The 27,357-nt window shown below is 43.7% G+C and overlaps 1 protein-coding gene across 1 annotated transcript in view; it reads left to right on the forward strand.

Moving 5' to 3' along the window:
• Window positions 1-27,357, forward strand: part of LOC308080327 (uncharacterized protein) — a 91,377-nt gene that overhangs the window by 39,060 nt on the left and 24,960 nt on the right. The window contains exons 11-17 of the mRNA XM_080422140.1: window positions 9,818-9,859; window positions 16,002-16,058; window positions 21,964-22,034; window positions 23,089-23,200; window positions 23,456-23,704; window positions 24,692-26,450; window positions 26,549-26,722. Of these exons, the coding sequence (XP_080278266.1) occupies window positions 21,987-22,034; window positions 23,089-23,200; window positions 23,456-23,704; window positions 24,692-26,450; window positions 26,549-26,722 (2,342 nt within the window). The 5' untranslated portion in view covers window positions 9,818-9,859; window positions 16,002-16,058; window positions 21,964-21,986. The remainder of the gene's footprint in view (window positions 1-9,817; window positions 9,860-16,001; window positions 16,059-21,963; window positions 22,035-23,088; window positions 23,201-23,455; window positions 23,705-24,691; window positions 26,451-26,548; window positions 26,723-27,357) is intronic.

The following is a 27,357-nucleotide window of genomic DNA, read 5'->3' on the forward strand; positions in this document are numbered from 1 at the left end:
CTAATCATTTTGTAAAAAAATACACCTTCAGTAACATTGATTTATCTTATAAATTGTCAGTGCTGGTGAGATAGTTTCAACAGGTAACAATAGAATGTTACTAAACCTCATTCTATTGATGAGTCATCATGCAGTCATGTCTGACATCATAGATGAGTTTGCCAGATGAATATTAATGAACATTAAATGAACAAACACACCATTTCATACAACCTTCTACAAGTACAACATGTTACAAGTACAACATGACATGTTGTGAGATTGTAGATCAGCTATTTTAGGCGAATGCTTGCCTATTTTCGCAGACTATTGCCTATTATGACATGAATAGAATAGGGATGCTGGGGTTCAAGTGGTTAGAAGGGAGGGGCAAAACTGTCTAATTGTCTTGAGCACCAGTTGCTCCATTTGGGTTTGAGTCAAATCTATTATATCTTCATATTTTAATCATCCACACCAAGCTGATCTGGTGTAGCACAGAATGCAAAACTGAGGCTACCAGAAAGCCTATAATTAAAGTTACACTGTTGTGCCAAGCTATTGGTCTATGTCTTTGGACATTGGTCTATGTCTTTGATGTTTGTATATATTCATCATGTTCCATGAGTTCATCAGTCATTGTATTCGTGATACAGTATTTTATCCATGACACCATGTTAAATGGTTTAATAGGTTTATTGTTTACCTGATATCCTATATTTTCAATCTCTAGATCATTTTTTGATAGTATATTGTTTAGATTGATGCTAGGTTACCTGTGATCCTCGTTGACTGAGTCACTACACTGTCTCTCTACATTTGATGTATGTGTTTACATTGCTCATTGTAAGTCTCTCTAGATGACTAATAGGGGCGGCAGTGGCTCAGGGGTATAGTGGGCCGGGTAGAGTGAACTGGAAACCGTTAGGGTCCCAATTCCATCCCGGGCTGGGGGGCTCCCCCAGAGTTAGTGTGGAAGTGTCTTTGAGCAAGACGCTGAACCCCTAATTGCTCCCGATGAGCAGGTTGGTGCCTTGCATGGTTTCCTCCGCCATCGGTGTGTGAATGTGTGTGTGAATGGGTGAATGTAATGCTCAAGGCTTTAAGGTGTGTGTGTGTGTGTGTGTGTGTGTGTGTGTGTGTGTGTGTGTGTGTGTGTGTGTGTGTGTGTGTGTGTGTGTGTGTGTGTGTGTGTGTGTGTGTGTGTGTGTGTGTGTGTGTGTGTGATACAGAGGTTGTCAACAGGTGAACTAAAAATGCACCATTTCGCACATTTATAAAGAGCGTCTGCTAAATGCCTAAATTGTACCGTGTGTGTGTGCGTGTGTGCGCTTGTGTTACTATACCTATGAGGGCCCAATGTCCCCAGAAGCAGCACAACGTGTTGTGAGCTTGTAGATCGTCTATTTAAGGCTTTAGGGTTACGACAAAATAAGTGAAATGGCATTCAAAAAAATCGCTGTTTTGAAATGTCCTCACAAGTATGGTAATTAAAATGTGTTTGTATGTGTGTGTGCATGTGTGCGTGCGTGCATGCGCAGGCACACACACACATGCAGGGTAGCATCACAAGCATGTGGTAGAGGGATGCTAGTGCATTCCCATACCAGATTGGCTGTTACATCACAACATGGCCGCCATTGAACACACTACATCTCCCAGAATGCCTCACCACTCTCACTGGTGTAAGTGCTTAAGAGAGCACATGACTAGAAGGAGTTTGACAAACACACATTCAGGAAAGAACTTTGAATTGAAGAACAAGAGCAGCTAAAAAAACCCACCTTAACCAATTGAACCCTACATACATTGACTGGAGTCCTCCAGGGGTCTATAACATTTTCTATCAAATCTCTGGGAGAATCTTTGCCTATTTCGCCTTTTTTTTGGCCTATTTACGATGTATTTTATGTGGATTTGATGTTTGTATATACTATTCATAATGTTCCATGAGTACATCAATCATTGAATTTATGATACAGTATTTTATCCATGACACCATATTAAATGGTTTAGACTGATGCTACAGTACAGGTTCATTGTTCACCTGTTATCCTATTGTTGCAATGTACAATGTATCATTTTGTGATGGTATATTGTTTAGACACAACCCAAACACGTGTGTGTGTGTGTGTGTGTGTGTGTGTGTGTGTGTGTGTGTGTGTGTGTGTGTGTGTGTGTGTGTGTGTGTGTGTGTGTGTGTGTGTGTGTGTGTGTGTGTGTGTGTGTGTGTGTGTGTGTGTGTGTGTGTGTGTGTGTGTGTGTGTGTGTGTGTGTGTGTGTGTGTACATCGCTCAATGTAGCCAAAGGAGGATCATGAGATCCACACAGGATCAACAACACACACATAGCTACACACAACTGCAACAACATATTAACTGACGTGTCATTTATGCTCCGTCATACGATGGTGTTGCTTGACTTGCTGAAATTAACTGATCTACAAGTTTAAAATGCATCGTGCATACGAGATGTTGTGAACTTGTAGATCAGCTATTTTTTAGAGCTGCTGAAATGTAGAAACACACACTAAGAAGACACACCTTAACCATTTAAATCCTACACAACACATGGGCGCGGCAGTGGCTCAGGAGGTAAAGTGGTCGCCTGGGAAACGGAAGCTTCCCGGTTCGATCCCCGGCTCCCCCTGTGATAGTGTCAAAGTGTCCTTGAGCAAGACACTGAACCCCTAACTGCTCCTGAGGAGCAGGTTGGAGCCTTACATGGGCTCCTCTGCTGTCAGTGTGTGAATGGATGAATGTAATGCACATTGTAAATGTTCCATTTATCATTTCACTGGAGTCCCCCAGGGGTCTATACTTGGCCCCTCATCTTCTCCCAAATCTCTTTGCTGAAAATAACTGATCTACAAACATGTTACAACATGACATGTTGTGAGATTGTAGATCAGCTATTTTAGACAAAATTAATGTTTGCCTATTTTCGCAGACTGTTGCCTATTATGACATGAATACAATAGGGATGCTGGGGTTCAAGTGGTTAGAAGGGAGGGGCAAAACTGTCTACCAGTTGCTCCATTTGGGTTTGAGTCAAATCTACAATATCTTCATATTTTAATCATCCACACCAAGCTGATCTGGTGTAGAATGCAAAACTGAGGCTACCAGAAAGCCTATAATTAAAGTTACACTGTTGTGCCAAGCTATTGGTGTAGGTGCTTAAGAGAGCAAACACCACACTTAGGAAAGAACATTGAATTGATGAACAAGAGCAGCAACCGAGAGAAACAAAGAAAACACACCTTAACCTATTAAACCCTACATACATTCTCTAGTCCTCCAGGGGTCTATTCTAACCCAAAATCTCTTTTCTGTAAATAGCTCATCTACAAGCTCACAACACGTTGCATTGTGATATGTTGTGAGATTGTATATTTGGCAAAATGTTGGCCTATTTTCACACAATGTTGGCCTATTATAACATGGCCAGAATAGGGACTGGGGTTCATGTGGTTAAAATGGGCACAGCACTGTCTTCATGTGTTGAAACACCAGTTGCTCCATGTGGGTTTGGAGTCAGACTTATTAGTGTGAAAAGTCCTAAAAAAAAAGTGAGTTAAATCATCAATATATTGACTTTTAATCATCCACACTTACAGTAAGCTGATCTGGTATGGAATGTAGCACCTGTCTACCACGTATGCAAGTACGTACATACTTAAGTACACACACAGAGACAGACACACAGACAGATTGTGTGTCTGGTTCAAAACATTATTTATGGATGTTGTTGGACAAAATGTGTGAAATTAAGGCTCATGACACTCCTCAGTTTACTACAGAGTTTATTTTCTTCTTCTATCCAAAAAGCAAACATTTCAATGTTTCTGATGGCCAGTCCCCCACACACACACACACACACACACACACACACACACACACACACACACACACACACACACACACACACACACACACACACACACACACACACACACACACACACCCACACCCACACACACACACACGGCAAAACCACTCTGGTAGAGGTTTGGGTTGCCATGATGTAACTCTTAAGGTGGACAATGAATCAAATAAAATCATTAAAACTCTCTCGGTTACATTGTTATAATGTGACACAAATAACACCCCAGTGGGGACTATTCTATTGTTTTGCCAAAGCTGTCCACCTGTTACATGTGCTTTATGGTTATAAGTGTAACGAGAGTTATGCATATAACTAAGGTTCTACGAATTCCGGATGACCGCCAGAGGCAGTGTTTTCAACACCTGGATATCCATCACGCGCTCGCGTATGGGTCGAATATTAATACCAACAAAGTCACTCGTGACCTGTGTGCACGCACGCCACCTATATAGGGGCGGGGCACACAGCGTTCATCCTCATGAAATCTTTTCGTCGAGAATGAGATTCCGAGTGACAGTCAACTCTGGCGGTCATCCGGAATTCGTAGAACCTTAGTTATATGCATAACTCTCGTTCTACTTCATTCCTACTGACCGCCAGAGGCAGTGTTTTCAACACCTGGATGACTAATACCAACATAGTCACGAGGAATCTGCGCTTACCGAAGTCGGTTTGCAGATAGAATAAACAGACAACACCACAGCCGTCGCCACAGGATGCGAGACGGCCAGGTTGACTATATATAGGAGCGGGCAAAAGCCCATGAAAGATGAAGCCCATTCGGCTGCATCTCATGGCCTGCTCCAAGCCTGTATCACTGAGGGAGAGGCTCTGGCAACACCCACAGTCAAGAAAGGCCTTGGGGGAACCTAGAGGCCCCCTGAAGACGTACATTTGCCTGAACGCAGCAATGAAAGTCTCCATTAAGCCAAGGCACAGCTGTGCCCTTCCTCACAGACAAATACAACCAAACTCCAGCCATCACGGCTATGTCCTGCCACAGAGCCCGGACGGGACACAATAGGCAGGTACTAGAATGCAGTTGCTCCACCTCTGGTTGAGGAGCAAACTAACAAATCAACAGGCTAGCTGACGTGAAATGCAGAAAGCCTCTGAGGACGTGAGGAGGGGTCGGCCATATGGTAAACCCAGACCCATCGGAATCCCACTTTAACAGTCTCTGGCAATGGCCAGGGCATGAAGCCCATCTACTCACTTTTGCAGATGAAGCAGTGAGGACAAAGAGTACTAGCAGATAGTCATCTGAGAGCAGCCCGATGTACCGGCTGGGGACAAAGCTTCCAATACCACAGGCAAGCATCATGAAGGCACCCATGCCACCTGTGGGGGCCACACGTGGAGAGCATCTCAATGGTAGAGAGGCTGAACCCTCTATCTAACATCATCCGCAGATATCTAGGGCAGCATAAGCACAGAGCAACGCTCCAACCTATGCAGTGGCCCTTGTCCCGACTAGAGCACAGTCTACACTCGCTGGCGTGCAACGCCCTGGTGTACGATGCACAAAAATCCAGTAATTTTTGGACAATAGTTTTGAATTTCAGTGGTCAATGACGCAGCCGAAGGTTAGGAGTGAGGATGCCACATGCACCTCCCCCCCTAACTGTGACAGGAGATCTTGTCTCTGTGGAGAGGCCAAGGCACTTCATTGAGAAGCTGCAGTAGGCCAGAGCATCTTGCCCTAACGGACTGGTCTGCCCCGGAAGGGAGACCTACAGTCAACAACGCGTTATGCCCTCAAGGCTAACGGTACTACCGCTCTGCCATACCTATGCCCGTGATCCGAACTGCTATCGGATCCAAGAGGCTTCCAGTGGGAAACATGTCCGCAGCCTGGACTGTACACCCAACAAGCTCATTGCTATGAAATTTGCAAGATGAGGCAAGGTCCACGAAAGGAGCTTCCAAGCCTCCTGCAGAGACTGACTGGGTCAAGCGCCCCAGAAGGCAGACTGTTGACATATTGTGTTATTGAACATGCCATAACATCCTGAGGGCCAGGTGCACTGCACGCAGGTCCAGTGCATTAGCGACACTGGCTGGAGACCCTCACCATTCTGTTGCAGTCTTGGGGTTCGAAGCCCAAGCCACAAAATATATATGCACATTTGTACAAGCGTGAAATGTGTCCGCTGTATTTATTTACCCATCCTAGAACTACTAGGAGCAGTGAGCAGCCATTCTCCGGCGCTCATGGGGCAATTAGGGGCTCAGACAGGGACACACATTGACCCACTTCTGGCCTGGCGTCAAACCCGGGACACCCAGAGGCTCTGGCTCATTACCAAAGTAGACAGTGCCAATTCTCTAATCATGCAAGCAACCGCCTAGAGTGATAGGCGCTGTATAGGCGCTGGGTAGGCGCTGGGTAGGCGCTGGGTAGGCGCTGGGTAGGCGCTGGGTAGGCGCTGGATAGGCGCTGGATAGGCGCTGTGTCTGCGCATCAACACTCGCATGCCGGAGGGCCAGGGCGAGGTAGTCAAGGGAATGTCCAATACGTCACATTCCAGCCGCTGTGGCATGGCTCTAGTTAGCAGACCAGCTAAAACTGTGGCCATGAGCAACGGTCATCCAGCTCAACAGCTTCATCTAGTGACACCACCAGAGAAGCAATGTTCATAGTTTAGGCGTTTAGCAGGCGCTCTTAATCCGGATCGACTTACAGTAAGGTAATGTAAGTAAAGTAAGCAATGTTGGCATCAACCACTAGCCTTAGGTCTAGGCCATATTGGGCTGTACTCCCCATGGCTGACCAGTCCTTGGTAAGAGGTTCTGGAACTGGCCCACATGCCAAATCTCATGATGTACGGCACCGAGGGTGTACAACGACGATAGTTGTTGGACGCATCCATTTAGGCCAAGCCGTTATATGGCCAGCTGGGCTATGTACTCTCAACGCTTTCGTCCAGCGACAAGCAGTAGCGGAGCTACACACTCCCAATGCCAGCGGTATATTCCAGTGGGCGCACGCCGCAGTGGCGTGGTCCCTCCAAAAGCGGCAGAGCGAGACACACTCTCAACGCTAATACTTTCCACTCCTTTCTTCCAGCGACAAGCAGTAGCGGAGCGAGACACACTCCTAATGCTTACGCTATATGGCGGTGGGCCGCCCGTCATGGTTTCTCAAAGCGGCAGAGCGAGATGCACTCTCAACGCTAATCCTTTTCCCTTCTTTCGTCGATTGACAAGCAGTCCCCGAGACACACTCCCAATGCTAGGGGTATATTCCATTGGGGGGGCACGCCGCAGTGGCGCTTACAAATGCAAAATACAGCATGCAGCTGGTATAACATGACTGTCAGTCATTATTTCTTGTTTCTTTTTCCCTGTCCAGCCTCATCATGATTTGTGTGCATGGGGATCTCATCTTAAACAAGCTCAGTGCTTAGTGAGTTTTCCAATTTAGTAGACCTTGTATTGTGAATTTGTACTTCCATGTACTGCTTTCAATACAGTGGCCAAGAGTTCGTCATCCTGACAATTCCTCTAGCTGAGAAAGCATCCAGAGGGCTCAATGCTAGCATCCCTGTGGGAGGCAAATCCGCCCCAACCAGGCCAACCCAGTCGACCTTTCTGCCAGCAGTATGCCGCTGCAATTAGCCAAATATTCACAGCCATAGCCTGTGTCAGGCACCATAGTCAGGACATGACCGGCACAAGTAATGGACCTTCCCTTCTGGGACCAGCGATTGTTGCAATAATCCATGGGCAACAGCAACAGAGTGAGACACTCAATACTACTGATGACGTAGCCGTAGCAAAAGCGAGAATCATTCAGGCTACAGTGTCAAGGACACAGTATGATAGTCAAGAAGTGGCAAAGCAAAACACACTTCAATCGTCATATAGAATTCTTTAAGAAAATTTCACTACCAAGCACATAGTATTATCTGGATAGCAGCAGAGTGACATACACTCAAGCTACGATATCAGTATTCACAGTATACTGCATATGTTGAATAGCAGTAGTGAGTACCAGGTACACACAGTATTAGTGGGTAACAGCAGCAGAGTGAGATACACTTGTGCTATTGGTAACGTAGCCATAGCAACAGAGTGAGAATCGTTCAAGCTACAGCGTCAAGTACATATGTACTTGTTAATGTATTGTGTCTTGGACACAATTAACACAATTAACATTAATGTTAATTAATGTTGTCTTGGACCCCAGGAAGAATAGCTGCTGGTTTCCCTTTTTGCCGCAGCTAATGGGGATCCATTGCCAATAAACAAAGCTTATTGATTATCAGTACCCAGAGTACAATGTTACTAATATGTAACTTTGTCGTAGCAAGGAGCGACAACCACTCAAGCCACAGTGTCAAGTACCCACAGTATGAAAACCAAGTGATGGCAAGGCAAGACACACTTGAACCATACCAGTATTATAATTCCATTTTACTACCAAGCACAAAGCAGTATAACCTGAATAGCAGCAGCGAGTCACACTCAAGCTATGATACACACTCAAACTGTGAGGTTAAGCACACACAGTGGCAGTATTGGCATATATGCTGCTTAAGTCAGCTGTCATTGATCAGCGAGACCTCTTTTATCCCATTAAGACCTGGAACTGTGTCATTTTTAGATTTGAGCTAAAAAGCATTATTTACACTTTGGGCTATTCAAAAATAGCAGATCTACAAGCTCATAGCGCGGCCCAAGTACATGTAGTAATAGGTACACAGTATATCGTCCAATAACGACAGAGTGAAGCACACTATGGATGTCCTTTATTAGCTGCAGCTAAATTATATTTGGACTGGTTAAATTGGGGTTTGAACCAGGGACCTACAGACTTGCAGGTAGACAGTGTACTGACTGAGCCGGATAGCAATCAAGCTAACACGCGCCATATGTCTGGTAGATAGAATGTCTGCGTCAAAGTGAGAACCACTTTCAGCAAAAACATTCACAGAAGAGCGCTCATACAGTGGTGTAAAGTAACTAAGTACATGTACTCAGTACTGTACTTAAGTACAATTTCGCTTAGGTATTTGTACTTTAATGGAGCCCAGTTATCTGCCACTGCGCGCATTAACGCCTTGGTCGTCTCCTCGAGGCGAAAGAACACCTTCTATGAGACACATTAACCAGTCAATCTGGCTCCACCGCCGTCGTGTCATCGAGGCGAGAGACGGTCTTCTCAAAGCGGCAGAATGGGATACATCCTCAACGCTGAATACTTTCCCCTCTTTTACTTTATTTGTCTGTAAACAGCACAATACATGCACTCACCGTCGCCAATGCACAGCTATGGCTCCATAGTTATCCGTGCCAGGTTCAACAACAACGGTGGAGTGGGGAAAGTCAACGGTGTTATTGTCGTTAGCTCCAATGCTAGCAAGCAACCGCTAACTCCATTCACCGTCGCACTTTTTTTTTTTCCTTTTTTTTCCTTGTTCCTTTCCGACAGCCCCTATAAACGGGGTAACGTAATTCCATGGTAGCAGGCTACGCAGTCTCTGGAGGACGGACCGTAGTCCGTAGCCCCAACCGTGTTGGTTACGAAACTTCACGCGCAGCTGCAAGTATCGACCTACGCTCTTGGAGGCGAAAAGATGAAAGAGGATGAACGCTGTGTGCCCCGCCCCTATATAGGTGGCGTGCGTGCACACAGGTCACGAGTGACTTTGTTGGTATTAATATTCGACCCATACGCGAGCGCGTGATGGATATCCAGGTGTTGAAAACACTGCCTCTGGCGGTCAGTAGGAATGAAGTAGAACTACTGCTACTGTATGTACTGTTATGCATAACATATAACAGACTCAGGATTGACTGATTGATTGATTGAACATTTTATTGACAATAATACAAATATAATTAAATAAATAATCCATGCACAGGCTCACCAGGAGACATATCATTGTAAAAAACTGATGAAGGTGAAGAAACATTGTCTTCTTTTTCAATGTCTCCTTTGCAGGTGAAGAACAACTTTGTCTTGATCTGGATGTGAATTCACCAGGTAAGAATCCTATAAGAGAATATTATGCATGTATGATGAATGCATTATGTGGTATTACATTGTATATTATGACTGGAGGAATGTAAGACAAAAATTAATAAGATGATGGTAATCATTTTGTAAAAATATATGTACATTCAGTAATATTTTCAGTGCTGAAATTTTTATTGTAATTGTTTTACTCAACCTCATTCCATTGGTGAATCATGCATGAAGTCTCAGAGCTGTCTGACAGATTAGTTTGACGAATAAATACTTCCTTCATTAAATGAACAAATCAGCCGCACCTCCCCAGGACTGAAACACAACATTTAACTCAACCTTTTATCACAAGCTATATTTCAACTGTAAAAACGGCACACATGGAGTACAGTACCATGATAGTGAATGAAGTCATGTGATGACATGATACCGTGTGATTAAGGTTAATTTATTGTAGCCATAGGTGGATTATGAGACAACGGACCCATCAACAGGATCAATGCACATCACATTTACCTGTAGCCTACATCAACATTGCATATTCACACATCACATTTACCTGTAGCCTACATCAACAGTATTTATTCACACATCACATTTACCTGTAGCCTACATCAACAGTGCATATTCACACATCACATTTACCTGTAGCCTACATCAACAGTGTATATTCACACATCACATTTACCTGTAGCCTACATCAACAGTGTATATTCACACATCACATTTACCTGTAGCCTACATCAACAGTGCATATTCACACATCACATTTACCTGTAGCCTACACCAACAGTGCATATTCACACAAACTGCAAAAGCATTTAAACTAATGCCTAAGTCATGCTCCATCGATGGTGTCGCTTGCCAAAAAAAATTGCTGATCTACAAGTTAAAAATGTCAGTTGTGCTTGCTACGCGTTGTGAACTTGTAGATCAGTTATTTTCAACGCATTGTGCCACTGTCATTTGACAATGTATTAATCAGGCTTGAAACAAAGTAATACTGAAATGGTATCATGATGGTTTGTTACTTGTGACGTCTTCAAAGTGAATCATTAGTCTGTTCCTTCAGGCTTCAGTAAGATGTTTGAGGCTGTGTTATTGACATGAATGACTAGCGGCGGACTGGCCGGTTGACACAGCGGGCATATGCCCGGTGGGCCGACCAGTAATGGGCCGGTATATATATATATATATATATATATATATATATATATATATATATATATATATATATAATTATTTATGCTCCCATTTTAGGATAGTTAACTATCTACACGCTCACAAGTCAGTGTCATTGTGATGTGGAGTGTCCTTGTAGATCTGCTATTTTTGCTATTAAGTTCTGATTGCATGCAGACTAATTTTTGCATGTAATCATGTTCATACTTCACCCTTTCATAATAGTCCTCTACTGCTCATGTCCAGGTTTGCAATAGGTCCAATACATCATATCCAGTGGAGATGATCTCCCCAGAGTAGGGTAGCTTGCTGCCAGTGTAATGATGTGCTTTAGCCAGCATCCTCCTTATAAGAGCAACACACTCTCATTGTTTGTGAGTACTGTAGGCTAACTACTGTAGGCTATCATATTTATGGGTTGTGTAGTTGTGTATGGGTCATTTTCTCCCAAATCTCTGGGATAATCTTTGCCTATTTGCCTTTTTTTTTTTGCCTATTTACGATATATTTTATGTGCATTTGATGTTTGTATATATTATTTATAATGTTCCATGAGTACATCAATCATTGTATTCATGATACAGTTTTTTATCATTGACACCATATTAAATGGTTTAGACTGATGCTACAGGTTCATTGTTCACCTGTTATCCTATAGTTGCAATGTACAATGTATCATTTTTTGATAGTATGTTGTTTGGACACAACCCAAACCTGTACCAAAGTGGTGTGTGTGTGTGTGTGTGTGTGTGTGTGTGTGTGTGTGTGTGTGTGTGTGTGTGTGTGTGTGTGTGTGTGTGTGTGTGTGTGTGTGTGTGTGTGTGTGTGTGTGTGTGTGTGTGTGTACGCGTGCGCGCCTAGAATGTTGGCCTATTATAACATGGGCAGAATAGGGACTGGGGTTTATGTGGTTAAAATGGGCACAAATCTGTCTTTATGTGTTGAACACCAGTTGCTCCATGTGGGTTTGGGAGTCAGACTCATTAGTGTGAAAAGTTTAAAAGGAAAAGTCAGTTAAAGGGCAAGACCACTTTGGTAGAGGTTTGGGTTGTTTAGTTACCTTGTCATGACATAACTCCGAAGGTGGACGAGAAATCAAAAATAATTGCTCCATTGATTAGAAATTGATAATTCAAAATATGCGCCTCATTGACTTACATTGTACGGTAAAACAGCCGAGCACATAAACGAACGCAAACAAAGTTGATTCAGACAATATAGAACATCACCAAACCCAGTACAGTTTTTTTAAATCATAAAAATGTCAACTTACTGTTGATTTCACTATTTTTATTAAGAAGAAAACCCGGACTGGATCCATAGATCGGGATCGGGATCTTCAAATAGTCAAATTGAAGTTGACATACTGTACGTAAAAGAGTGACTTTGAGAGCTGTTTCACCGTACAATGTAAGTCAATGAGGAGCACATTTTTAATTGACAATTTCGAATAAATGGAGAAATTATTTTTTATTTCTTGTCCACCTTTGCAGTTACACCATGGCAAGGTAACTACACAACCCAAACCTCTACCAAACTGGTCTTGCTCTTTAAATCTTCAATATCTTCACTTTTAATCATCTACATTACAGTAAGCTGATGTGGTATGGACTGTAGCATCTATGTGAATAGACACGGAAAAACCTGAAATTCCGCGCATAGCCGCCTCGCATCTCCCCCATTGTGACTAAACCATGACGGAGGCGCGCAGTCACAGGCGAACTGTCACCCTGTGAAGGACCACCGAGGGAGCTAAGGCGACGAGTTGCCGTCCTGAACGGTGTGACGTTCGCCTGTGCCTACTCAGCGCCGTTTGAGTTATGTACCGATAGGCACAGAATCGTAAATTTTGTTGTGGGGACTGCTTGCGACTGGTTACGCCCACCGTGGGACTCGCCGTACATATGCACGCAATTTCGGGGTTTCTAGGCGACTATCCACGGAATGAAGTGCACTGGATCCGTGCAATGTTATGGAGATCTCTGGAGATCAGGCTGGACAGACAGACAGACAGACAGACAGACAGACAGACAGACAGACAGACAGACAGACAGACAGACAGACAGATTGTGTGGTTCAAAACTCTATAAATGGATATTGTTGGACACACTGTGTGAAATTAAGGCTTATGACACGCCTCAGTTTACTACAGAGTTTATTTTCTTCATCTATCCAAAACCCAAAGTAAAAATTCCAACATTGCTGATGGCCAGTCCTTCCCACACACCAGTTCAAATGCTACATTGATTAGTGATTAGTACATTATGTGTATTACATGGTACATTATGACCATAAATGTAAGACATAATTGTATCAATTATTGCTAATCATTTTTTTAAAAAATACACCTTCAGTAACATTGATTTATCTTATAAATTGTCAGTGCTGGTGAGATAGTTTCAACAGGTAACAATAGAATGTTACTAAACCTCATTCTATTGATGAGTCATCATGCAGTCATGTCTGACATCATAGATGAGTTTGCCAGATGAATATTAATGAACATTAAATGAACAAACACACCATTTCATACAACCTTCTACAAGTACAACATGTTACAAGTACAACATGACATGTTGTGAGATTGTAGATCAGCTATTTTAGGCGAATGCTTGCCTATTTTCGCAGACTATTGCCTATTATGACATGAATAGAATAGGGATGCTGGGGTTCAAGTGGTTAGAAGGGAGGGGCAAAACTGTCTAATTGTCTTGAGCACCAGTTGCTCCATTTGGGTTTGAGTCAAATCTACAATATCTTCATATTTTAATCATCCAGACCAAGCTGATCTGGTGTAGCACAGAATGCAAAACTGAGGCTACCAGAAAGCCTATAATTAAAGTTACACTGTTGTGCCAAGCTATTGGTCTATGTCTTTGGACATTGGTCTATGTCTTTTATATGGATTTGATGTTTGTATATGTCACAGGGTGTTTGGAGAGCCAGGGTGATTGAAGACAGAGCGCTTGTTTTTAGGCACGGGGCTTCGGGGCGATGCGGGGCTTTTCGAGACAGGGTTTATTAGCGAGGCTCGTGAGGAGGAGGAGGAGGACGGCGCTGCGATGCGGGGGGTTATTACGCGAGGCTCGCGAGGAAGAGGAGCCTCCTCCTCCTCCTCCTCCTCCTCGCGTTTTAAACCGTCCCGTCCTCTCCTTCTCTCCTTCTCCTCCGAGGAGGAGGAGGAGAAGGAGAGCGCGGAGAGGCGGGGCTTTGATGCGCCGACGGAGAGTGGAGACCTGTCTTTTGTTGTTCCCCCCCACATAGCAACCATAATATCTATGAGGGGAACGCTGAACACGCGTTCACACGCACGGCGCGCCGACTTAGTGGAGCTTGAGGCCGAGGAAGTGCGCCCTCGCGCCTCCGGGCGCGAGTGCCCGCACTGACCGGCCGACGCTCCACTAGTCGACTCAGCGCCGTTTGATTTGTAAACCGATAGGGACAGAATAGTTCTTTTCATGGATCACTGTGTGTGTGTGTGTGTGTGTGTGTGTGTGTGTGTGTGTGTGTGTGTGTGTGTGTGTGTGTGTGTGTCAGGGAGAAACTAAAACAAAAGCCAGCAGAACACAATAAAAGTATCTTAACAGTCCATTGAAAGCATGTGCGCGTGTGCGTGCGCGCACGCGCGTGTGTGTGTGTGACTGTGTGTGTGTGTGTGGTAGCGGCCATATATGCTTGTGCACAAGCCTGGCTTGTGGCTCCCTCTAGTGTCTAGTGTTGCTTCTACAGAATTGCTGGGTGGGTGGTAAAAACGAGCGAGCCTTCTTCAATCACCCTGGTTCTCCATTCACCCTGTAACATATATATTCATCATGTTCCATGAGTTCATCAGTCATTGTATTCGTGATACAGTATTTTATCCATGACACCATGTTAAATGGTTTAATAGGTTTATTGTTTACCTGATATCCTATATTTTCAATCTCTAGATCATTTTTTGATAGTATATTGTTTAGATTGATGCTAGGTTACCTGTGATTCTCGTTGACTGAGTCACTACACTGTCTCTCTACATTTGATGTATGTGTTTACATTGCTCATTGTAAGTCTCTCTAGATGACTAATAGGGGCGGCAGTGGCTCAGGGGTATAGTGGGCCGGGTAGAGTGAACTGGAAACCGCAAGGGTCCCAATTCAATCCCGGGCTGGGGGGCTCCCCCAGAGTTAGTGTGGAAGTGTCCTTGAGCAAGACGCTGAACCCCTAATTGCTCCCGATGAGCAGGTTGGTGCCTTGCATGGTTTCCTCTGCCATCGGTGTGTGAATGTGTGTGTGAATGGGTGAATGTAATGCTTAAGGCTTTAAGGTGTGTGTGTGTGTGTGTGTGTGTGTGTGTGTGTGTGTCTAAAGTGGGAACAATGTCTAATTATGGTTAACAAATGTTTTTTTTAACAAATCTTTTACTATGCAAGTATTAACCTTTTGCATCCTGGTCCAAAGTGGGGAATAATGCTTTATTTAAGTTAATAAATCCGTTATTAAAATTGAGTATTTCCAATTTCCAATACTCTTACTTCTACTCCACAACATCTTGGATCCATATATTGTACTTTTACTCCACTACAATTATTTGAAAACTTTAGTTACTGGTTAGGCCTACTTTGTAGATTTTGATTATTATTACAAAACATACATTAACCACTTCAGCCCTATATACATTTCAGCCATTTGAAAATAGCAGATCTACAAGCTCACAATACGTCGCAGATCTGCTATTTAAAAAAAGATTCTTATACATTTTATACATTTCAAAACTTGTGAAACGGGACATTCTGCAAAATGAGTAGGCTACTTTCTACTTTTGGTACTTTAAGTACATTTTTATACCAATACTTTTGTACTTTTACTCAAGTAAATTTTGAATTCCGGACTTTTACTTGTAACAGAGTATTTCTACAGTGCAGTATTGATACTTTTACTTAAGTAAAACATGTGAGTACTTGTTCCACCACTGATAATGATTTATTGTCTTTGCTTTCAGTAATGTCCAGATAGAGACACCAGATAACAACAGATGGTACTGAACGTCATTCCATTGGTGAGTCATACATTAAGTCTCAGAGCTGTCTGTTTGGCAGATACACATTTCCTTTAAGAAGTAAACACACCATTTCACCCAGCCTACTTCAACTACAATCCATAATAAGTAAACACATCTCTATCTGTTTTGTATTGCCTTGAAGTGGGTCTTGATGTGGTTAATATGCACCACCCACTGGACTCCTTGTGAAACTGCACTACCTGATCATCTTTTCTGATGTAGAGTTTTAAACGGATTCATCGTCTCAGAACTGGACTGACCACTTAGCTAGGTTTGACTCCATTGTAATTTTTTGGGTGGTCCCTCCCTGCGTGCGCCACACATCTTTTGGGGTGGTCCTTGCTGTGTTCTGCGCTTTTCACTCTAATTTACAACAGTTATAAACTCACTCAGATTCAGTCAGCAGCTTGTTGATGTCACAGTTATTGATACAGTTATATGATGCAGAACTCTCCACAAAACAGGTTTCTAATGATAAACTATTAAAACTATTATAAATCTGCTTACCAATAGGCTCTATGTGCAGCAGCCATATTGGAAATACATTGGCCCTCTTCCTTACTTGAAGAGGCCCAATGATCTAATGAAGGCTCTGTTCCATTCTGTTCAAACAGAGTCAGGGTGCTGATATTGTGCATGTTGGCTCACTGGAAACACTCTGCTACACCAGTGGGTCTCAAAGTGTGGTCCAGGGACCCTCCATGGTTCCTTTAGGAGGTTCCAAATGGTCCCTTACGGGTGTGTAACTCTGAGAGTGTACAAATTGTTCCATTTGTACACTCTCACAGTTATGGGGGTCATTGGAATAAAAAAGTTTGAGAACCACTGTGCTACACTAAATGGAATAGAGCCTTCATTAGTGTCATTGTTAAGACCTGTGAAAGAAGTAAGGAAAGGGCCCAATTTATTTCCAATATGGCTGCTGTCTGTGCATAGATGGAGCCTATTCGCCACTCCTCTCCTGGCTCCTCAGTTCTCACAGTTTTCTCCCAGTGGCTTGGCCTAATGAACTGCTTCTTCTGCTGTTCATATGGCCACCTGGCAGACATGCCAGGGCTGTTTGTGTATTACTGCCTCCTATTATTTAGCAGTACTGCGCGTGCATGTCGCAAAATGGCATTAATGCTTTTCCAGTCATAAATACACACATACACACACACACACACACACACACACACACACACATATATATATATATATATATATATATATATATATATATATATATATATATATATATATATATAATTTAAAATGTCAGTTCTCTGAGGAGAGGACGCTGGCGCTGGTTGTTTGCCGCTTCTCCAACGGAGCTAGTCTAGGGCTAGTTTAAGACTAGTTTTACATTCAATTTAGATTGTATTTACCTACTACTTATTACCGTAGCTTTGTCACAGACTTTTTGAGAGTTTCTACGAGTCTGTGCGGTTGGTTTTGCTTACCTGCCCGTCCATTACATCAACTGGTGGCGGATTAGTGACGGTTCGGTAGCCACTTGTGTGGACGTTTTGTCCCTGTCCAGCGCTGCTGCGAGGATTCATCCCGGGCTCCTCAGCCCCGGAGCGGTTAGGCCTTTGTCGCCTGGGACCGCATCATCCACAGCCATACCAACAAGCGGCTGATCGCTGCAGCGAAGCTACCGTTCCAGTCCTCCATTCCTGTCCTGAGCCTTGGATCACGTTGGCTCTCTCCAGCGCTACTGTGCGAGATTCTATCCCGGGCTGCCCCTCAGCCCCGGAGCGGTTAGGCCTTCGTTGCCTGGGACCGCACTACTCTCCACAGCCAGCCGGCTGCCAGCCAGCAGCCCCCAGCGCGCCGGTTAGCCTAGCAAACGGCTAAAACTGTTCAGGACTTACATCCTGACCGGCATGATGCAGCAATATTCCATCTCGCGCCTGCTGGAACTAAATAAACACACCATCCCAGCCTGTGTTTCATTCATCAAAAAACTTGGACTCCTTCGCCGACCACGCTACATCCACAGAAGCACCCGCCGTCAGTTTGTTTACCTGCTGCCCGGCCACCATATTCCTTCCTTCCACACAGCTGTTCGCACCGTCGCTACTGTGACGCGTCATCAGAGCTCTGACGCTCCTCTGGTATGTAACACTGGAAACACCGCGAGAGTGCTGCAGACCAGGCAGCTGCATGTAAAACATGGAGTGGATTTCAATGGAAAATGTGGAATGGATCTGCATGGAAAACGAGGAGTGGATCTCCGTGTACTACGACCACTACAGAGATTCATCATTTCACCAACAGTTAAACTGGAACTTTTCAACACACAATCTCTCACACTTAAATCATCACTCATAAATGAACACATACTGGACAAGGACTTAGACCTCATGTGCCTCACAGAGACCTGGCACCCACCTGAGGTTTATTCAACTTTGAATAAAGCCTGTCCTCCCGGCTATAGCTATATTCAAAAAGCACGCAGCACTGGTCGGGTGGGTGGTGGCTTAGCCATTTTTCACAAAAATGAGCTGGAACTAACATCTCTCCCCCTCCCCCCACCATCCTCATTTGAATGCCTTGCAGTCAAATGTAAACCACCTTTCAATCTTACAATACTACTCGTCTACCGCCCACCCAAACTGAAACCAAATTCAGTTTTCATCTCGGAAATACACGACCTCCTCACATCACTCTGCACTACATCCCCCAACATCCTAATTCTCGGTGACGTGAACATCCACGTAGACAACCCCTCCTCCCCTTTTGCATCTGAGTTTTTACAACTACTGGACTGCCTTAACCTCTCACAACACATCCATGTCCCCACACACATAAAGGGGCACACATTAGATCTAGTTATCACTGACTCAGCCCCGGTTAGTAACATACTAGTTTACGAAATGGGCGTGTCCGACCACAAGGTCATTTCCCTGGAACTGCCATTTCCACCCTCCCACACCAAACCCAAGCGTGAAATCCACTTCAGAAACTTCAAACACATCAACCCGGACACCTTGACCTTGGACCTCCATCATCTCGCCTCTGCAACCCATTCATCAGCAAATGAATCGGTGGACTACTACAACCAATCCCTGAGCAGGCTCCTTGACATTCACGCCCCAATAAAATCAAGAACAGTCACATTCTCACGCTCAGCTCCATGGTTCACCAGCGAGCTGCGGAAAATGAAGGCTGCTGGGCGTGTCCTGGAACGGCGGCTCAAGACCTCAGGGCTCACGGCTCATAAAATGGCCTACAGGGAACACCAAAAGGCCTACACTAAGTCCCTCAGAGACGCTCAGTCCAACTTCTACTCAAACATCATCAATAACAGTCCCGGCAACTCAAAACAGCTTTTCTCAACCATAAATCACTTCCTAAAACCTCAACCCCCTTCAAACAGAGCCATCACTGCAGAACAGTGCAACAACTTTATGGTCTTCTTCAAAACCAAAGTTGACACTATCCGTTCCTCCCTCTCCGGCCCCCCCACTCCATCTGCTCCAACTGCCATCCCACAGTCTGGGGCCTACCAGCCTCTCTGCTGCTTTTCTCCCACCACGCAGCAAGAGGTTGAGGACACCATCAGCCGGATGAAGCCTTCCACATGCACCCTGGACCCCTTTCCCACAGCCCTGGTCAAATTACACATCCAAGCCATAAGCCCCCTGATCACCAAAGCAATAAACCACTCCCTACAGTCCGGTCACGTTCCATCAGCTCTAAAAACGGCCATTATCACTCCCCTCCTCAAAAAACCCACCTTAGACCCGGACGTTCTCGCAAATTACAGGCCCATCTCTAACCTACCATTCCTCTCCAAAGTGTTGGAAAAAATAGTCGCCATCCAACTGCAACACCACCTCAACAACAACAACATCTCCGAAAAATTTCAGTCTGGTTTCCGCTCCGCTCACAGTACTGAAACAGCACTGGTCAGGGTCACCAACGACATCCTCACTGCTTCTGACAATGGCTCCCCCTCCCTCCTCATCCTTCTGGACCTCACTGCAGCTTTTGACACTGTTGATCACACCATCCTCCTCAATCGTCTCCACTCCACCATCGGACTCTGTGACACCTCCCTGGACTGGTTCCGGTCCTACCTGACCGGAAGGACTGAGTGTGTCTCCATGGGAGGTGCTCATTCCCCCACCCAACCCGTCACTTGTGGTGTACCCCAAGGATCCGTGCTTGGCCCCACCCTATTCACCCTGTATATGCTCCCCCTCGGCCGTGTCATCAGCAGGCATGGACTATCATTCCATTGCTATGCTGATGACACACAGCTCTACATAAAAATGGACCCCCCCCTGTCCCCCCCGCTCTGCAGTCCCACTGCCATCCCCGTCACCATCACCTTCATCCACAATCACCATCTGCCTGGAGGAGATAAAGGCGTGGATGAAACAAAACTTTCTACAACTCAACAGCTCCAAAACCGAGGCCATTCTCATCGGCACCCCACACCAAGTTAAATCATCCCCCATAACAAGCATCACCTTCACCGGCCAGGACCTTCCCCTCTCATCAGTTGTCACCAACCTGGGCGTCAAAATGGACCCCTGCCTCAACTATGAGACCCACATCAAACACCTCTGCAAAACATCCTTCTTCCACCTTAGAAATATAGCTAAACTCCGCCCCACCCTCACTCTTCCTGACGCCGAAAAGTTGGTCCACGCCTTTGTCTCCTCCAGGTTGGACTACTGTAATGCACTTCTCGTCGGGATCCCTAGCAAGAGCCTTCAAAAGCTCCAATACGTACAGAACAGCGCTGCTAGGATCCTGACGAGAGTGCGCAAATACGAGCACATCACCCCCATTCTCAAATCACTGCACTGGCTTCCCATCTCCTCCCGGACAGAATTCAAAATCACCCTGTTAACACACCAGTGTATCTACGGAAATGCCCCCCCCTACCTCAAGGAATTGATTGAACCACAAACCGCCACCCGCAGCCTCCGCTCCGGAAATACCAACAAGCTGAAGGAACGGCACACCAACCTCCGCACTATGGGAGATCGAGCTTTCTGTGCAGCTGCCCCCCGGCTGTGGAACTCACTCCCAGACCATCTCAGAGCTCCTCAACCTGTGAACACTTTTAAGAGAGCACTAAAAACCTACCATTTTAACAAAGCATTTGGTTAGCTTTTTAAGCCGGTTTTAATAACCCTGCCTCTCTGTGTTTTTAAACTTGTTTTAACCTGTTTATACTTTTTGATTCTTGCAAATGGTTTCTTTATCTTGTTTTATTATGTACTGTAGCACTTTGAGGTTTGTTTCAAATGTAAAGTGCAATACAAATAAAATGTATTATTATTATTATTATATATATATATATATATATATATATATGTATATAAATAATTTAAAATGTATGTCACAGGGAAATTGGCATTCGTTGGGAAATTGGAAAGGTATGCTCGTTTTAGGCGCGAGGCGGGGCTTTTCTAGACAGGGTTTTTTACGCGAGGCGCTAGGAGGGGCTTTGATCCGAGGCGGACCTGGCTTTTGCTGTTCCCCCCCACATAGCAACCAGGAAGCTACTCTAGGGGAACGCTGAACAAGCGTTCACACACACACGTGATAATAGTTATTGTCCATGACGGAGGCGCGCCGACTCAGCAGAGCTTGAGGCCGAGGAGGCGCGCCTGAGCGCCCCCAGAAGCGAGTGCCCGCGCCGACCGGCGGATGGTCTGCTAGTCGAATCAGCGCCGTCCGAGTTTTAAACCGATAGGGGGAAAATATATCTTTTCATGGGTTACTATCCACGACACACATGTGTGGGGGGGGGAAACGAGCGCTCCTTTTTCAATTTCCCTGGTTTTCCAATTTCCCTCTAACATATATATATATATATATATATATATATATATATATATATATATATATATATATAGGTGAAATTCATCTTTACATCCTATAACTGTTCCTCCAGTCCAGTCATAAATAAAACCCACAATGGACGACCAGTCGCCTTCATCATCAGCAGCAGCTCCACAGACCAAGGTAGGTGCATACTGTATATTGTTACATAATGTATTTACAGACCAAGGTATACTGTATATTGTTACATTATTTATTCGCAGACCAAGGTACATACTGTATATTTAGGGGTGGGACGATATATCGATAATGCGATATATCGCAATACTTCCTCTCGCGATAAATAATCAATATACTGCCGGCAAATATATATATATATTTGTGATGATTTTGAACTGTTTGTAGCTATGTATGTGTTTATTGAATACAAGGACTATCGTAATATATCGATGGTGAAATTTCTTGCAATATATCGAATATTGTGATAATATTGTTATCGAGGGCCTAATATTGCCATATATATCGTATCGTGAGATCCCCATATCGTCCCACCCCTATGTATAGTGTTACATTATTTATTCACAGACCAAGGTACATATCTCTGCTGTCGAGAAACACAATAGAACAACACAATACTGCCTCGTCAAAGTTGAAATGGTGACTCCAGTAAATATATATATATATATATATATATTTATACACACACTCTGTAGTTTGTAGGGGGCGTTACCTATTGGTGTTATCTAATTTAAGATCAAGTGGGATTCATCAGACAGCACACCTTTATAAACGATGTGGGTGTTAAGAATGGTTTGGTGCATCCAGAGATGACTCCTCTTATGTTTTTGTTTTGTTTCTCTCTTAACAGACAATTAAGAGAAAATGTAAGAGAATGTAGCACTAGGCCCATTATTGTTTAGTGTTGTTCAATAGAACATGTTTGAGAATGTTGCGTAAGGCCCATTGTTGTTTAGTGTTGTTCAATAGAACATATAAGAGAATGTTGCATAAGGCCCATTGTTGTTAGTGTTGTTCAATAGAACATGTACAAGAATGTTGCATAAGGCCCATTGTTGTTTAGTGTTGTTCAATAGAACATATAAGAGAATGTTGCATAAGGCCCATTGTTGTTAGTGTTGTTCAATAGAACATATAAGAGAATGTTGCATAAGGCCCATTGTTGTTTAGTGTTGTTAGACTATATTATGATTGAACTAACATGATGGTGTTACAACAGGATGCTGGTGACGGCTTGACTTCAGAAAAAATGGATGCTGGTGACGGCTTGACTTCAGAAAAAATGGATGCTGGTGACGGCTTGACTTCAGAAAAAATTGATGCCGAAAAAGGTGAGTTATTTCTGTCCTTATTACAGTTCAGTGTTTGAGGTAACCAATAAGTAGCTGGTTTTACCTTTTGTTTACCAGGGTGTACATCCTCAATATCTTATTACAAAACTATAAATGTACCAGTGGTTAGACTACTTTTCATGAGAGGATATAGATGCACAGAGCTTTATATTTACATTGTTATAATGATAATTTAATTCTATATGATTTTGTGATGCATTTATCTCAACCACTCTTTTTTTCCCCTCTTGCAAGCTGCACAGTTTGTGATGAAGAACAGGGCACGGTTGATTCAAGACGTAACTCCAGTCATGGCTATAGTAGACAGTCTAGGGGCCATGGTCCATCCTGAGCTCTATGCCGAGATTCAAGCTGAGAAGACGAGACAGAACCAAATGAGACTAGTGTTTACAAAGGTGCTAGAACCTGGTGGAACAGCCGCCAGAGCAGCATTTTACTATGCTATTAAACAACACCAACCACAGCTGTCAGCTGAGAAGCCTGGTAAGATAACTTGTACCGCTAAATGATCCTTCTTCTTCTTCTTCTTCTTCTTCTTCTTCTTCTTCTTCTTCTTCTTCTTCTTTACGTTATGTTTTTTTCCTTTAAAAGAGGTATGACTTTAATTTAAACAAAACAAGACCAACACACACAGTAACCTTAATAAGTGCATCGTCTATAATGAGTTGCTTCTACCTGACATACAATATAAACCACTTAAACACTATACCTGGCCAGTTTTTAACAACATGCCGTACCTCTACTAGGTGCCACTTTTCAAGCAGACCATAAAAACGTAAACAGCATAACAGCCAGTCGAACTAGTCGTATGACAATATCTTGTGATCTATTTTTGCAAGTAGTTTTATTGGCTTTTTAAAAATAAAAACATAATTCATTACAATAATCCCCTATAATGACATGCTCAAAATACTAAGTCTTTCCCCTACAGCTGTGGTGGTTGATGGGATTGATATGAATAGTTGAGCTATCACCACCACATCCAGGCTATAGCCTATATTTGGAATAAATTAACCATTTGGGTTTGATTTGAACACTATATTGTAGCTATTATATGCTGTGCATAGCATATCTGACTGGTCTCTGTGCCATGACACCCTTAAGGCTTACACAATAACACACCAGTCCACACAAACACAAGCAAACAAACAAGAACCATAATACGATCTGTACAACGACATGAACACAAACAACACTTAATCCACAAGGTTATGCACACTGAAATAATATTGTATCTTATAACTCATGTGCACACCTTCATTAAGTTGTGGCCTCAAAATACAGATTTTGTTCCCAAACATTATTACATTGTGGGTACAACATACAGTATATGACGTTCCCACAAGTAAATGAAATAAAATAAAACTATAAATACAACAAACAACACAATTTAACTTTTGCAGATCTGTTAATAAGACCTCCCATTTGAGGACCATATTTCTCAATGATGTCTGTTCTTTGGTCTTTCAGAAACTCTGTGCAAACAACAACTGAAGTCTAATCTGACAAAGAAGCTTTTGTGTTTGTCTGAGTGGATCACAAACGAAGGACAAAAAACATTTCTGAATCAGATCTACACAGAGGTCTACATCACAAAGGGAGGCAGTGGAGAGGTCAATAAAGAACATGAGGTCAGACGGCTTGAAACAGCTTCCGGGAAACCAGCCAGTCCAGAAATATCAATCACATTTGAAAACATCTTTAAAGCATTACCTGGAGACGTTGAACCAGTGAGAACAGTGATGACGAAGGGAGTGGCTGGCATTGGTAAAACAGTTCTAACTGAGAAGTACGCTCTGGACTGGGCAAAAGATAAAACCAACCAGGATATCCACTTTGTGTTTCCATTCACTTTCCGAGAGCTGAATTTGGAGAGGAAGAATGAGTACAGCTTGGAGGAACTTCTTCATCTCTTTTTTAGTGAAACAAAGAATGTAGGAATCTGCATCTTTGACGAGCCCAACGTTGTGTTCATCTTTGATGGGTTAGATGAATGTCGGCCTCCTCTAGACTTCCAGAACACTGTGAAATGGACTGATCCCGAAAAGAAAACCACAGTGGACGTGCTGCTGCCAAACCTCATCAAAGGAAATCTGCTTCCAAAAGTTAAAATCTGGATAACCACACGACCTGCAGCAGCCGACCAGATCCCTTCTAAGTATGTTAACAGGTTTACAGAGGTGAGAGGGTTCAATGACCCACAGAAGAAGGAGTACTTCTTCAAGAGATTCAGTGATGAGCAACAGGCCGATAAAATCTACTCACACATCCAGACTTCGCGAAGCCTCCACATCATGTGCCACATCCCAGTCTTCTGTTGGATCACTGCTAAAGTTCTGGAAGAAATTTTGAGCAAAGAGGAGAAAGGAGAACTACCAAAGACCCAGACTGCCATGTACATCCACTTCATGCTGGTTCAGTCCAAACAGAAGAATGCCAAGTATCAAGACCCAGATGATGCCATTCTGTCTCTGGGGAAACTGGCTTTTGAACAGCTGAAGAAAGGCCAGCTGATCTTCTATGAAGAAGACCTGATAGCGTCTGGCATTGATATCAAAGACGCCGCAGTGTACTCAGAAGTGTTCACACAGTTATTTGGAGAGGTGCGTGGAACGTACAAGGACAAGGTGTTCTGCTTTGTCCATCTGAGTATTCAGGAGTTTCTGGCTGCCCTCCACGTCTTCATCACTTTCATCAACACTGGTGACAACCTACTGTCAACCGCAACCACGTGGTCCAAGTTATTTGGAAGGATTTCCAAATCCAAGATTCGTCACCTCTACCAAAGTGCTGTAGATGAGGCCTTAAAGAGTCCAAATGGAAATCTGGACTTGTTCCTCCGTTTCCTGCTGGGACTTTCTTTGGAGAACAATCAGAATCTCTTACAAAGACTGTTGAACAAGACAGGACATAAGTCACATTCAAATCAGAAAACAGTCAAGTACATCAAGGAGAAGATCAGGGAGAATCCCTCCCCAGAGAAAAGCATCAATCTGTTCCACTGTCTGAATGAGCTAAATGATCATTCTCTAGAAGAGGAGATCCAACAGTATCTGAGATCAGGAAGTCTCTCCACAGACAAGCTCTCTCCTGCTCAGTGGTCAGCTCTGGTCTTCATGTTGCTGTCATCAGAAAATGAGCTGGATGTGTTTGACCTGAAGAAATACTCTGCTTCAGAGGAGGCTCTTCTGTGGCTACTGCCAGTGGTCAAAGCCTCCAGTAGAGCTCTGTATGTGAACTTACTGATACATTTAATATATTGTCATCTAATGTTTATGGAAAGAAAATACATTCATTTAATGTATATTCTCACTATTGTTTCTTCAGGCTGAGTGGCTGTAACCTCTCAGAGACATGCTGTGAGAAGTTATCATCATCAGTTCTCACCTCCAGCTCCAGTTTAATAGAACTGGATCTCAGTAACAATGATCTGCACGATACAGGAGTAAGAAGGCTCTCTGAAGGACTTCGGAGCCCACACTGTACGCTGGAGACACTCAAGTAAGTGTTCCTAAACCTGTTCAACACATGACTGTTTTGATTCTGAAGTAAGTAGACATGGAGCTTAGACTAATTCATTTACTTTTTCAGTGTGTCTGTGCTGTTGGTGTTTGGAGAGGGGCGGGGGTGATTCTTATGTTCAGATCGAATGGATTTTGAAAGCAATCAATTTGTGCACATTGTGAACCCTGATCCAAACAATGCGGCCCACTCCCTAAATAACAAAATCACCTGCGCTGCTATCACTGTGCCAGATTAAGACCAGCTCAGTGAGTTGGTCTTAACTTGAAGCACAAAGTCTGCGGGGAAAATAACATTGTGCTGTCATCCCGCCAGACCACACCTCATTTTAAGATAATTTGGTATTTAGACAACGCGGGCGCAAGAAGTGTGCGTCGGGTGGGAGATACCAAATATGCCTTGTGCTTGGCACAATGTGGCTTTGCACCATGTAGCGCTGGTGGAAGATAGTTTCTCCAAGAAAAAATTGGAGAAAAAGTACCCACATTTTCAAACATAGTGAAAACAGCCACTCTAGCACATCTGGTATGTTTTCAAACCCAAGACGTCTCCACAAAAAAGCAGTTAAAACGACAGACGTGCGCCGTCTAAGTGGACTTGAGCCATGAGAGTCA

This window comes from Gymnoscopelus braueri (assembly GCF_963280865.1).
Source record: "Gymnoscopelus braueri genome assembly, chromosome: 24".
Classification (NCBI taxonomy): domain Eukaryota; kingdom Metazoa; phylum Chordata; class Actinopteri; order Myctophiformes; family Myctophidae; genus Gymnoscopelus; species Gymnoscopelus braueri.